A 15,324-nucleotide genomic window follows, 5' to 3' on the forward strand; every position below is an offset into this window, starting at 1 on the left:
ATTGTCAAAAAATGGCCCAATTTACCTGAATTCCCCCTATTTAGACATACGTTTAAATTTTGACATCAGCCGTCTCCTTGGTGGTCATGATTTCAAGCTTGATTACACTTCATATAGTGCCATCTAGCACTCTGCATATGCGTCAAGATTGAAATCTAGTTTCAAATCACGATCGTACCTAGAGACTGCAATGGCAAGATTACAGTGAAAAGTACATTGTTTTTTTTCTGTTTTCACACCCAAACATTTTTTATCTCTTCTGAAGATGTGGATTTTACAGCTGGAGTCATATGGATTACTTTTATGCTGCCTTTATGTGCTTTTTGAGCTTCAAAGTTCTGGTCACCATTCACTTGCATTGTATGGACCTACAGAGTTGAAATATTCTTCTACAAAACGTAATTTGATTTCAGTAGATGAAAGAAAGTCATACACATCTGAATGGCGTGAGGGTGAGTAAATGATTAGAAAATTGTAATTTTTCAGTGAACCTTTCATAAATTGATTGGAGCATTATTAAAGACCAGCATACATCTACTATATGCTACTGAAGTTGTACAGTCATCTTAGATTATGCACTGATTCTGTTAATTTAACAGGCTGCTTCATCCTCACTGCTTGCAGTTGTGAAGCGCATTTGGAATGCCACAACTGAATCAAGCCCTGGTTGGACCGATTTACTAAATTGTTCATGGGATTATTTTTCTCTTAGAGAGAACTTACTCCTAGTTCCTGCAAAAACAGTTGATTGAATACTGAGAACTGAATACTACTCGCTAAATCTCAGTAACCACCCAGTTATTCGACAACTTTACTCATGGCTGTCTGTCAAATAGTGAATTTCTAAAATGGTTCGGTAACTTAAAAACTATTGAGGTTGCAACCATGCCCCCAGGTGTCGATGTAAGTTCAAGACGACATGCATACAACATGACTGAGCGCTCCTTTCATTCACGCAATGTCGACCGAACTCTACGAGTAATAGTGTGTACACCTCCAGGCCGCAGGTGGCAGTAGAACACTAAACACTTCGTCGCTCCAATAGAACCGAGACTGTATCGCTTCAGGAACGTCTGCTGGAAACTGCTGTCAAAACAGGCAAGAACGTCATGTATTATTTCATTTTCGCTTTTGACTTAACTGATTTGAGCGCAGTCCTACACTGGCACGCCAATATTGTCATCGTGAGTGTCAACACAGGTTTAAATAAGGAGTTTTAGAGGCGTACAGCTCTATAAATATTGTCCCGGTAATGCTAACAGGCTAACTGATTGTTTTGATTATTTGACTTCTCGATGTCAGTGATTTTTACATATTTATTTTACATAAACACTAAATGTAATTTCATTGGCTCACTCAAACAGTTGAAGTAAACACAGAATGATGTGAGTTGGTTAGTTTAGCTCATAATCTTACATGTTTGCTCTGTTTAGCCAGCAGTCACTGACCCTGTCAGATGCATTGCATGGATTTGTATTAAACTGAGACATTGATACTATTGTATTCGTGCTACGTTTCATTTAGAGGTTTTTATGATTGAAAGTATGTATTCTTTTCATATTTGTTTGTTTTTAAAGTAGGTAGTTGGGTACTGAATATTTCAGTGTTAGTACACTATTTACTATAACGAAAACAGGCATGTCACCATAAACTCTTAGTAGGACGCTTTGGATAGCACTTGTAACTGATTTCTTGATTTGAAAAATTAAATAAATTATCGATCTTCCATGTCTAAAATCTAGAAATATTAAGAATGCATGTAAACATGTACAATCTGGGAAGGCTTGATTTAATTAGTACTCACTCATGCGAACATTTTGTCAGTGGTCAATTAAGAACATACAAATGTGAAGAGGCACAGGAGACTGACAAATGACTTATCTGAATGGCATGATGTAACACTAGCCACTTATTTGAATACGTCTAGGCAGCGTTTCAGTGATTAGTAGATTGCAATCTAATAACACAATTATACTAGTATTTGGCTGTAATTTGATTCATTTTGATCAGTGTCACGATAACCAAATATAGGTTACTTTAGCAAACACACTCTCCATAATATGTTAAACACCTTTGAAGGAACAGTTCAGCCAAAAATGAAAATTCTCTCATCATTTACTCACCCTCATGCCATCCCAGATGTGTATGTTTTTCTTTCTTCAGCAGAACACAAATGAAGATTTTTAGAAGAATATCTCAGCTCTGTAGGTGCAATGCAAGTGAGTGGTGGCCAGAGCTTTGAAGCTCCAAAAGCTTCAAAGGTTTAATCCATGTTTTATGGATTAAAGGTCACCTATGGAAGTGATATGATAGGTGTGGGTGAGAAGAAGATCAATATGTAAGTCCTTTTGTGGCTCAGGTGGTAGAGCGTGTTGTCCACTATTCGCAGGGTTGACCCTCGATTCCCGGCCCACACGACTCTACATGCCGAAGTGTCCTTGGGCAAGACACTGAACCCCAAGTTGCTCCCAATGGCAGGCTAACACCTTGCATGGCAGCTCTGCCATTATTGGTGTGTGAATGTGTGTAAATATGTAAAATCTAAAGCGCTTTGAATACCGCTAAGGTTAAAAAGGTGCTATTTAAGACCATTTACCATTTATAAATATCCACCTTTGACCAGCCACAACCAGTAGGTGGTGACATGCACGAAGAATGTGAATCACCAAAAAAACAAAAGAAGAATCTGGAAGTGAAAGTGGAGATTTAGAGTAAAAAATGGCTTAAATATTGATCTGTTTCTCACCCACAACTCTCACATATTCTGAAGATATGGATTTAAAAACTGGAGTTGTATGAATTACTTTTATGCTGTCTTTATAAGCTTTTGGAGCTTCAAGTTTCTAGTCACCATTCACTTTCATTGTATGGGCCTACAGAGGTGAAATATTCTTCTAAAAATCTTTATTTGTGTTCAGCAGAAGAAAGAAAGTCATGCACATCTGGGATGGCAAGGTGAGTAAATTATGAGAGAATTGAAATTTTTTGGTGAATTTACCTATATTTTTAACACATCCCTTCTGGTGCCAGAAAATACATGAACATCTTTGTGTGCCAATTTTTACAGTAGAAGCATTAAATTACTGGTTTTTTTTTATTTTTTTTTAAAAATATTTTACTAACCTAAAACCTACTAAAGAAAGGTTTTAATTGATTATGTAATTCTGTCTTTGGTTTTATGTTTATAATTTTGATTTTTAATAGTAATGACAACGAGGCTGTGAGGGATAGACTTACCATCTCTTCAGTATAAAGCTCCTAAATCATATCTGATTTTCCACAACTCATGATGTGTGGAGATCTTTGTACTGTATACTGAACGTTTTGTCCGCGGAACAACCCAAAAACACTTTAAACTGCAGTACACCCCATTGAAGAGACTGTAAGTGTATCCTTCACAACCTTGTTGTCATTCCCATTAAAAATCAAAGATGGCACTAGCATGAATAAGGTCAAGATAGTTAAGGACCCACCCAATTTATTTGCCAACCCAGGGAGCCCCTAATATAAATATGCTAGAGTTAAAAAAAAAAAAAATGATTATCTAAGAACCAATTATCCGCAATCGGAAATACATGTTTAAAAATATAGAACAATTACATTTTTTTTAAATTACAATTTCTATTTTATAAATTAGTCTATGGACTCCCTACAGCAGCATCTGGGACCCCAGGTTGATAATCCTACACACAGAATAATAACTGGTATCCTTGGTGTAATCTATATATAACCCTTTAGAAATCAGATGCTGAGGTGTGTTTTCTGTTGTGTTGCAGAACATTGTGTGTAAGAAGCAGTAGCAGCTGTGCTGATGGAGCAGTGTGCGTGTGTTGAGCGTGAGCTGGAGAAGGTGCTGCACAGGTTTGTCACATATGGACACCAGTCAGAGGAACGGCTGGACGAACTCCTCAGGAATGTCTGTGAACTGCGGAGCCGATTGGTCGCCTATGGTGAGCTCAGAAACCAGCCAGTTATCAATTCTTGATAGTGTAATTCAGATGTGAACAATTGTATGAAACAAAGCTTGGGTGCAAAATAATGACAGGTTTGAAAAAAGCCTATTCTAAAGCCTATACTTAAGCCTTCAGTCCAAGCAAACCTGCATATAGGTTAAGAGCCTTGTTTATCTGCATAACCTCTAGCCCACACATCAAGTTTGTAGATGGTTACATAAGCCTCACTGAGATAAGTCACAGTAGCATATGCCTATTTAAATCATAGGTCATGGATTTGATACATTTTATCGTACCCTGTTTCTCCTCTAGGTGTGCAAGATGCAGATTTGTCAGTGCTCCATCAAACAATGGCCCAGTGCTGTAAGGAAATTAAAGAGACAGTGCAGATGCTCGCCTCCAGGCATAAGGATATCCACGGCAGTGTGTCGAAAGTGGGAAAAGCTATCGACCGAGTAAGCTTTTGAGATCTTGAAAGTTAGCATTAAATACATCTCAAGAAAGTATTTGCCACATGCTCTTAAAATGGTGTGGTGGTGCTCAATGCGGGTGGCTAATGTTGGGAATCGCAAACAGTTTCTTATTCTGAATCATTTGGCAACATTTGTTTGTTTGTGGTTAAATATGTTTTTTTAAATGCTGCGTTCTTTTGTGCAGAACTTTGATGCGGAGGTGAGTGCAGTTGTTGCTGATAATGTCTGGGAGTCTGCAGAGAGGCAGAAATACCTCAGTGAAACCATCGTAGAACACCTGTACAGACAAGGCATGCTGAGTGTTGCGGAAGACCTCTGTCAGGTAGAGCTTTGGGATGATACTGTAAAAAAATATGTATGATATGATCGATCTCTTAGATTTTTAACCCGAAGCATGTATATTTCTTGACAGTGTTGAACACAGCACTAACATCGATGTGTTGTTTTTAATCTGACTTCGCAGGAATCTGGTGTAGTTATTGACATGAGCATGAAACAGCCATTTCTGGAGCTCAATCGTATTTTAGAGGCTTTAAGAACACAAGATCTCAGACCAGCACTAGAGTAAGCTTTTCTCCCCTTTACACTTATATTTTTTCTTCTGTCCCATTTATAAATGGTTCTGATGATGCTAGTCGATACTGGAATTATTGTCTGTTTATATTTTTCCACATTAAACTGTTTTTACACATTTACATTTGGCTTTATATTTTTACAGAGGCTGTGTCTTATTAATGTTACACATTTTAAATATAATTAATAATAAAATGATTATGTTAAAAAGAGGATATTTGGAGCAGATACAAAGTTTAATTTCACCTGAGGCTGCGTGTGATTTCCCTCTCTCAATGCGCAGGAAAATGTCCTCTCGCTAGACAAGAAATTTCAGCAAAGTAGCTGTGAAATCACTTCGGTGGTGGTGCGGAAAGTGGATTTTTTAAACTTTGACTTGAAAGTCGCTATGGATGTTTTCATATTAGAGTCTTCTTTTAATCTGTGTGTGCTTTTAAGTTATTTTTTCCCGCTGAGCAGACTATCTTTTATTCTGTGTGTATGTCATGTTTAGAAAACTTTAGGTTTTTTGTTGGCTACAACACATGCCTATTTTTATCTGTCCTATAGCTATTTTTTATTTTGTTAACATTCTTTACCAAACAGTTGTCATATTAGATCAATGTCTAATGCACGACTGCACGTTGTGAAATACATGGAACTTTTCAGCAACTTTTTTCCTCTCTCTCGTAGATTTTAAAAAACAAATGATATATATATATATTTATACAGTACTGTGCAAAAGTCTTAAGATGTTTCTCAAAAGCATTTGTTTTAAGATTTATATCTTATATCATATTTATTTATATCTTAAGTTTAGTTTGCCAATTGGAAATATAAATGTTAGACATTACTTTTACAAATAGAAAAGATTAGAATAGAAGTATAGGGAGCCCTGAAACAGATGTCATGGCCCCAACAAAATCACCTCACTGAACATCGAGCCCGTCTGAGATTACATAAAGAGACAGACGCAATTGAGACAGTCTAAATAAATAAAAGAACTGTGGTGAATTCTCCATGAAACTTTGAACATCCTATCTGCCAACAACCAAGAAAAACTGTGTCCAGGTGTAAGTTGGAGAATTGGTGCTGTTTTGAAGGCAACGGTGGTCACACCAAATATTGATTTAGCTTGTTTACTGGACTTTGTATGATGTTACTAGATAAATGAAAACTATATATATAGCATTATTTTTGAAGATATCCTCAATATGCAACATTTTTCACAAGTGGCTAAAACTTTCTTAGGCACATAAGATGTTTCACAAAAGTGTTATTTATTTATTTTTAATTGTTCCTCTTATGCCGGTGCTGGAGGATTCCACAGTTACAAGGATTGGTCCTACAGAATATAAGCAACCTCTAGAGGTGAAATGAAAACAATTACTGACACCTTTTGGGGAGTTTCTGTATCTAAATCTTTCATTATTGACTATATTCATCCATACTTTTATCCTCACTTCAATGCATGTTTTATTTTGATATTCAAATGTTTCAAATTGTAGGAAAGGGCATGGAAAGAAAAATAGGGCCATCCCCGTCAGCAAATAAATATGTTTTGAATCATAATGCACCTTATTCCTCATTAAACCACATCTGGTGAAATACATATTTGTGCAAAACAAGTAATTTGGTGAATATATTGCTATAAAAAAAGCTTAATTTGGTAAATACTTAAAAATAGAGCATTGTAATGGAGCCAAGTCTCCATTTCAAAGTAAGGGTCTCATTGTGTTTTGGGCTTGTTTATATTTAAAAGTCCCATCTTATTCACCAAATTATTTTTTTCCTTTTTATTTATTTTGGACTCTTGTTGCCTCTGTGCCATCATAGAAAGGAAAGACCAACTTTGTATAAACTATCAGCCGGTTAATCGGTTATCAGTATTTTCCACAAAGCTTAGTTATTGTTATCAGCAAAATCGGTCAACCTGTAGTATTTACGGAATATTTTTCCTGTCTGAGTAGTTTAATTACCCTGGATTATTTGAGCACACCATCAATGAGTTGGATATGGTATGACTTATAATTTGTGTTTTGTTGTAAGTTTAAGATCAGTAGATTGAATCATTTGTTTTGTTTGATTGTTGTGGTAGGTGGGCGGTGACAAACCGTCAGCGGCTCCTGGATCTGAACAGCACCCTAGAGTTTAAGCTGCACAGACTTTATTTCATCAGCCTGCTCAACGGGGGCATCGGCAAACAGCAGGAAGCTTTACAGTATGCACGGCATTTCCAGCCGTTTGCCTCACAGCACCAGAGAGGTGAGAACGAACAGACAAATGGCTGTCAACATACTCATGATCATGTAAATGGCCTCTTGAATAGGGTTAGCAATCAAGAACTGTTTCTTATCAAGAAAAACTAATTATGGAACCAACTGATTTCCAGGGCGTTTGGTTCTGTTGGTGCTTGAATGGTATTTTCCCAATTAATCAGACAGAACACCATACTATAATATTGACAAAGCTTCCTGAATGGCTGAATCTACAGAGATATTTAAGTTCACAGTCTGAATTCAATGTTATTAGTGGGACAAAAATTAATACAAAGACAATACATATAAAACACATTTCTATTGTGCTCCCTGAGCAATGAGGACCAGTGTAATCTTATTTGCAAGCAAATGACTCTGATAAGTCGTTCTTTTCAATGATTTGTTCAAAATCACTCACAGATTGGTCTAAAATTGCTCTCACTGAATCGGTCAGAGTGGGATTAATAAATAGTACTTAAAAAAATTTAAAAAATGAAACCAAAAAATAATGTTGTGTTTGTTTAGCATTTGTTGTTTATAATATATAAAGTACAAACAAAAGAGAGTGTATGATACAATATAGTTAGGATTATTTATTGGTGCTGCTTAAAACATTTACTAAAAGAACCTTTAATGTAATCGCTACGTAACCAGAATCATTAAGTAGTATTGTTAAATTCCTTGAAATTCCCGTTCCTACTCTTGAACCACAGGAAGGCTTTGTTTTTGTAAGTGTATGGGTGGAACCACCATTGTTAGCTTTGTTGTTAAATGCTGTTTGTTGCTGTGCTAACAACAAAATCCTGCCAATTAAAGCAATTATGTTGTTTGTTTTACAGCTCTAGATGGATTGATACCTGTATTAATTTACTTACATTTGTGTTGTCTAGATATTCAGATCTTAATGGGTAGTTTGGTGTACCTTCGTCACGGGATCGAGAACTCACCATACCGCAGTCTGTTGGAGACGGATCAGTGGGCAGAGATCTGTAACATCTTTACACGGGATGCTTGCGCACTTCTTGGACTCTCTGTTGAATCCCCACTCAGTGTCAGGTCAGAAATTGTATTGATGTCAGACAAAATATTTTCATTCCGATTTTATAGAGCACAGAATTTTACAGAATGAGTCTCATGATTGCATGTTTGCCCCAAAGTCAAAAGGAAAAAATTATAAATAATTAAGACTGTTTTAAGACCATAATTTTTTTGACACTTATTTGATGTTTTTTGGAAACATGAACATAATTTTTTTTAATTTCAATTATTTATTTATTTTTATTCTAAATCAGTTTTGCATCCGGCTGTATGGCGCTGCCTGTGCTTATGAACATCAAACAGGTTATTGAACAGAGACAGTGCAGTGGAGTCTGGACACATAAGGATGAACTGCCAGTAAGTGCCTCTGTCTCTCAACAGCTCTCTCTCTCTCTCTCTCTCTCTCTCTCTCTCTCTCTCTCTCTCTCTCTCTCTCTCTCTCTCTCTTTTTATCCGTCTAACCCTTTTCATGATCTTGGTCCACCTCTCTCCTCTTTCATTCAACTGTTTTGTCTTGTATGTGCCATTCCCTTTAAAGGGATAGTTCACCCAAAAAAGAAAATTCTCTCATCAATTGCTTACCCTCATGCCATCCCAGATGTGTATGTCTTTCTTTCTGCAGAACACAAATGAAGATTTAGAAGAATATTTCAGCTCTGTAGGTCCATACAATACAATGCAAGTGAATGGTGACCAGAACTTTGAAGCAAAAACATAAAGGCAGCATAAATGTAATGCATATGATTCCAGTGGTTTAATCCATATGTTTAAAAGTGATATGATAGGTGTGGGTGAAAAACAGATCAACATTTAAGTTATGATTTACTATAAATCTCCACCTTTCATTTTAACATTCTTCCTTTGTTTTTGGCGAGATGCATATCGCCACCTATTGGGAAGGGAGGAGTATTTATAGTAAAAAAGGACAAAAACAAATGAAAAAATATTGATCTGTTTCTCATCCATTCCTAGATATAGAAGATATGGATTAAACCACTGGAGTTGGATTACTTTTTTACTGCCTTTTATGTGCTTTTTTTAGCTTCAAAGTTCTGGTCACCACTCACTTGCATTTTATGGACCTACAGAGTTAAAAATATCCTTCCAAAAATCTTCATTTGTGTTCTGCAGAAGAAATAAAGTCATACACATCTGGGATTGCATGAGGGTGAGTAAATTATGACATTTTGTTTTTGGGTGAACTATCCGTTTAAGACTTCATGCGATTTTTAGGCATTATGGACACTTAAACCAGGGTTCGTACAAGGTGCTTGAAGTACTTGAATTTGTCTTTTTCAAATTTAAGTCCTGGAAAACCTTTTGAAAATATCAATTTTTCCAAGAGGTGCTTAAAAGTTCTTGAATTATAGAAAATCTTAAAATATGTTGCTTTAATCATTTAGTGAATGAAATGTATTTAATTATTTTTGGCAAAACACCACGACAGACCACTAGACCCTATATATATTATAGATACTGCTGTGGTGGATTTAACAAGTATGAATCCTTGCAACTATGAGTTTTAATTACAATTTACTCTCCAGAGTGAAAAGATTAAATGAGATGTAAAACGTTTTGAATGATTTGAATGCAGATCAATGGAGGATTCAGTTTTGTGAGCCATGTAGCGCCCCCTGCTGTAAAGAAAGATTTATGTCTCACAAAATCGGTTATTTCTGACAACATTTTGGTCAATATCAAAATATGTTGACAAAGTCATGAAAATGCTTTCAAATAGTGAAAAAAATGTAACCTTTTTTTTTTTTTTACAAATAAATTTATATCTTAACCTTTAATGATATGAAATGGCTCAACTTTTTCTAAAAAAAACTTTTTAGAAAATATATTTGAAATTGAAAAATCCTTGTCCCCTTCATGATCTGGTACAACACTTCTATGACATTTAAAGTTATTTGTGTATTTATTTTTTATTCATTTATAATAAAGCATTAGTGCAAGGCTGAACAAGTGTGCAAAAAAGCAAACAAAATTATTAATAATAATTTAAAGAGTGTTTGATTTCATGGCATTGATATCACCAATGTTAAAACAATAATAATTATAAAAAATTATACAAAAAGATGTGGGAAATAATTAAGGTCAAAGTTCAGAGGCTGCTTAAATATGCATATAGAGATTTTCCCAGCATGTTCCAAAGTTATTAATTCACATTTTAACTAATATTTTCACACAAAAATATTTGGTATCGTACCCCATTTAACCCTCAGTTTGGTGTTGTAATCCATTTAACCCTTGTTAGTTTTAACTTAGTATTAACTTACTTCATTCGTGAAACAAAATTAAATAATAAAAGAAAGAACAACAGTCGTCCTTTATGAATAAAATTTATGTCAACATGTTACAAAATATTTTCCCTCAGCGTTTATAGGCAAAATGTCAGAACATTTCAATATTTTGTAAGTTGGAAATTAAACGTTTTTTGAGAATGACCCATTTGCAATTTCAGTCAGTTCCTCACATCTGTTGTACCAACATGAAACACAGCACATGAGTCATTTGGACTACTGTTTACAGACCCAGTTATTCCCTTTTGTTGGAAAGCAAAGTGCGTTTTAAGGGAGCACTCTACAACTGCACATCAATTTCATCATGAATGAATTGAACTACTAAAACAAAAATTGTTACTGTGAGAGAATGTAGTTAAAGATGCTCATTGTTGTACTTGTAATAAGTGGTGTTTTATAAAAATAAATTCACATTGATTAACAATAATAATTTGTTTTAATGACATCTTGAACTTAGTACTTGTAAACAAATAAAAATGTGCTTGAATAGTCCTTGAATGTAACTTTGAAGCATCTGTACGAACCCTGTTAAACTGTATTGTTCCCCTCGTGTTTTAGATTTTAAAGATCCTTTACAAAGTCATTAACAAAGATGCAGTCTTATGATGACAGTTCATTTCTGTTTTTTAATAGTAATATAGTCATTTCAAAGAGATTAAATTTGACCCATGCTCTGTGTGTGTGTGTGTGTGTGTGTGTGTGTGTGTGTGTGTGTGTTTAGATTGAAATCGACCTGGGGAAGAAGTGCTGGTATCACTCGGTGTTTGCCTGCCCTATCCTGAGGCAGCAGACGTCCGAGAGTAATCCACCCATGAAGCTCATCTGTGGGCATGTCATATCCAGAGACGCGCTTAACAAACTCACCAATGCTGGAAAGTAAGACTTAATGATTCTCTTAAAAATCAATGAAGTCAGTAATAAATTACATATATCAGATTGTGATTATCTGTTAATAAAATATGAATGAGTTAAAAATCTTTATTCCAAAAGAAGGTTTCAAGAAATATTTAGGGGCCAACACAAGCTCTATCGAAAGAATCTATAGCATGCTATCAGTTACCATAGGAAATAATTTCAACATATTGAAAAGCCTAAATTGTAATACACATAAAATGGAAGACTATGAGGCAGAACATTTCACTGGAGAAAACCTTAAAGGAATATTTCCGGGTTCAATACAAGTTCAGCTCAATCGACAGCATTTGTTGCATAATGTTGATTAACACAAAATTAATTACAAATCATCTTGTTTTCTTTAAAAAAAAAAAAAAAGCAAAAATCAAGATTACTGGGAGGCTCATACAATGGAAATGAATTAGGGCTGCAACTAACATTTATTTTTATAATCGGCTAATCGAACGATTATTAGAACGATTATTCGGGCAATTTTTGCACTGATTATCATTAGCTCTTAACCGATTATTCTGCTTGTGCCCTGATTTAAAAGGTTGAATTAAACATGCTTACTAACAATAAGAGGACAAAATCATATTTTAAAAATACCTCTAAATGACATTCACTGAATTAAAGGGACAAAATACTTTTATTTAGATTTTTGTTTAATTTTTTTCTTGTTTTCCACTTAAAATGGTCTACAAATCCTTAAAACAAGATACATTTACTTGAGAAGCAACACATAAGATATTTAAACTTCCTTTAAGAGAATATATCTTAAATACACAGTAAGTGAATTTTGATGTGTATTTTTTCACCTGTTTATACTTCTGCCAGTGCAGTAAAGATAGACTTATATTCAAGATATTTGCTCTAAAAGCAAGTCTAAATATCTTTATGTTGCTTCTCAGGTAAATGTATCTTGTTTTAAGGATGTTTTGATATTTTAAAATATTTAAATATTAAAATTAATTAAATATTATATTCAAAATTCTCCAGTAAAAGTTTTTTCTTCTGCAGTATAGCTGCTAAAGTAAATATACATAAGGAGTTTTAGATATTTATATTGGAAAACAAACCAAAAAATATATAATTTTGCATTGTTTAATGGGCTAAGACTACACCCTCTCATCGTTTTGTTCACTTGATTTCGATCCATCTTTAACTTTCAAAAAACAAACTCTTTCTTCTTAATAGAGCTGCGTATCGGCAATTGTCTTCACCATAAGAATTCATGTAAGTGCTTAAAAGCTTCACATTTCTGTCTTTAAACCCTCCAAACATTGGCCCCATTCACTTCCATTGTAAGTGCCTCACCTTAACATTGATTTTTGAAGAACAGGCGGGACAAGTTGAAATTAATTAATCAACATTATGCCACAAATGCTGTCGGTTGAGCTTAACTTATGTTACACCTGGAATATTCCTTCAAATAAGTTTTTGTTTAACATTACTGCTCCTTAATATAAATGTCCTAAAATTTCTTCTCAGGCTTAAATGTCCTTACTGCCCAATGGAGCAGAATCCTTCAGATGCCAAACAGATCTTCTTCTGATGTTGTTTTCGGGGCATATCTGAATGAAGTGTTGAAGGCCCCTTGGAGCCGCAGATAACATGATCCTCATTTATAGGCATGATGGGCCTTCTGTGGCGGCTTCCCCCCTGCACAGACCACCTCCCTCTCCAAAGCTTTTAGTTTACAGGGGCCGGTGGTCACGGCTACATAGTAAGTGTACCTACCGAGGAAAGATCTGGTCGGATCGTTCATTTGTTAACACAGCCTAGTATACACAGGCTTTTATGAGTATGTACTGTATGTGTGTGCGCATTTTGCTCCGCTCCATTTATTTTAATTGCAGATTATTTTTAAGTTTCCAAGGCATAACGCCTCTCCTTTGTTTCTTTGTGACTTTTTATTAAGCGAATGGGCGTAATGCCTCCGTGTGGGTGACTTCTTGCCAGAATATTGCCACCGTTTCTTCTTACAAGATACCATATAAATAAACAACTGGGGACTTTTTGCACGTGTACATGATAGAAATGGCTTTTCAGTATGTACATAACAATGACAGAATAAAGATGAGGATTGGTGGAGGGGTTGTTGTTAAAGACTGGTGCCTGTTTTCAACAGGATGTTGATTGTAACCGAATGACGTCTCTCTCTCTCTTGCCAATGTAATAAAGGCTGTTATTGGACTTGATTAGTGCATCAGTGTGAATATTCATTGGAGATCTAAAGATATTGTTGTGTGCAGATCGTGGTCTCGTTCCTTGCTTCAGTCTAACGTCAAAAGTAACCTCTATGCTGTGTGTCTTGCTATGTGGATTTAAAATCTAATGAATATACTGCAGTGATTTTGTGATGGTACAGTATACTTTTCCATTAGAACTGCATATGTTGTAATGTATTTAAACACACATGCACACACAAACTACTGTTTTAACACGGATTTGACTCTCAGCGGCGCCTCACTCGGCTTAGATCAACAAAATGGGGGCTTGATTACTCCTTAATTAAGGAAACACATCCTCTGAAGACAGTGGGGCTACACAGGCTCAGGATACACACGAAATACTCCCTGGCTTCAACACAATGCTAGTTGTTCTGCTTTAGGAATCAAAATCTGGAAATGTGCATGCTGAAGCGGAATGTGTGCTTTAAAATCGCCACCTCCCAGAAGCTCCTCTGACAGATGTAATCCTAACTGAAGACCCAGAGGCCTATTAGAAGAGAAGAGAAAACCTTACCTTTGCTCTTTGACATTCTCTGAGGATGAGAATGTACTGGCAAACCTAGTGGAATATATTGTGGAATATAAAGTTGTTGTTTTTTTTTTTTCTGATGAAGGTAAAGGCAGACCTCTTAGATCTCTTGTTTGAGGTCTTCAAGAGGTGCTGCAGGTTGTAAAATTGTGTGTTGGAGTACTTAAAGGGATAGTTCACCACAAAATGTAAATTCTCTCAAGATTTACTCACCCTCATGCCATCCCAGGTGTGTATGACTTTCTTTCTTCTGCAGAACACAAATGAAGATTTTTAGAAGAATATCTCAGGTCTGTTCGTCCATACAATGCAAGTGAATGGTAATCAGACATTTGAAGCTTCACAAAAGCACATAAAGGCAGCACATAATCAATCCGTAAGACTCCAGTGGTTACATCCATGTCTTCTGAAGTGATATGATAGGAGTGGATGAGAAACTTATCAATATTTAAGTCAATTTTCAATATAAATACTCCTCCCTGCCCAGTAGGAAAAGTAAAAGTGGAGATTGATATTAAAAATTGACTTAAATATTGATATGTCTCCCACACCTATCATATCACTTCAGAAGATATGGATTTTACCACTGGAGTTTTATAGATTAATTGTATTCTGCATTTATGTGCTTTTTGGAGCCTCAAAGTTTTGGTCACCATTCAAATGCATTGTATGGACCAACAGAGATGAAATATTCTTCTAAAAATCTTTGTGTTCAGCAGAAGATAGAAAGTCACACATCTGGGATGGCATGAAGGTGAATAAATGTAAATAATGAGAGAATTTACATTTTTGCATGGATTATTTCTTTAATGTTTGGCCGCTGACTTGTAATAAACTTTGTATTTTAGTTTTTTCTTTAGACAATCATTTATTACCTCCCTAAAATTTGTGAGCTCGAAGCAATTCTCGAAGTTACAGAAAGTGCTTCTTTTTTGTTGTTAGTGGCATTCAGTGATTGGATAATGACTCTGCTTTCCGATTTACAACTGCAAGGCAACTACTGTAAATATTTATCTTCTGACAGTACAGTATGTTTATTATACTTGCATCTAAATAATAAAAAGATTTATACTCGACTTTTCTTTCT

At 35.3% G+C, this 15,324-nt stretch overlaps 1 protein-coding gene across 1 annotated transcript; it reads left to right on the forward strand.

The window, feature by feature from the left end:
- The first annotated feature begins 1,036 nt into the window (after window positions 1–1,036).
- Window positions 1,037–15,324, forward strand: LOC127617308 (E3 ubiquitin-protein transferase RMND5B-like). Its single transcript, XM_052089280.1, has 10 exons — window positions 1,037–1,098; window positions 3,777–3,950; window positions 4,266–4,408; window positions 4,611–4,748; window positions 4,890–4,990; window positions 7,077–7,243; window positions 8,127–8,292; window positions 8,529–8,631; window positions 11,302–11,456; window positions 12,966–15,324. The coding sequence occupies exons 2-10, from the start codon at window positions 3,812–3,814 to the stop codon at window positions 13,027–13,029; spliced, it is 1,176 nt and encodes a 391-aa protein (XP_051945240.1). The 5' UTR covers window positions 1,037–1,098; window positions 3,777–3,811; the 3' UTR covers window positions 13,030–15,324.

This window comes from Xyrauchen texanus, chromosome 23, assembly GCF_025860055.1.
Source record: "Xyrauchen texanus isolate HMW12.3.18 chromosome 23, RBS_HiC_50CHRs, whole genome shotgun sequence".
Lineage (NCBI taxonomy): Eukaryota > Metazoa > Chordata > Actinopteri > Cypriniformes > Catostomidae > Xyrauchen > Xyrauchen texanus.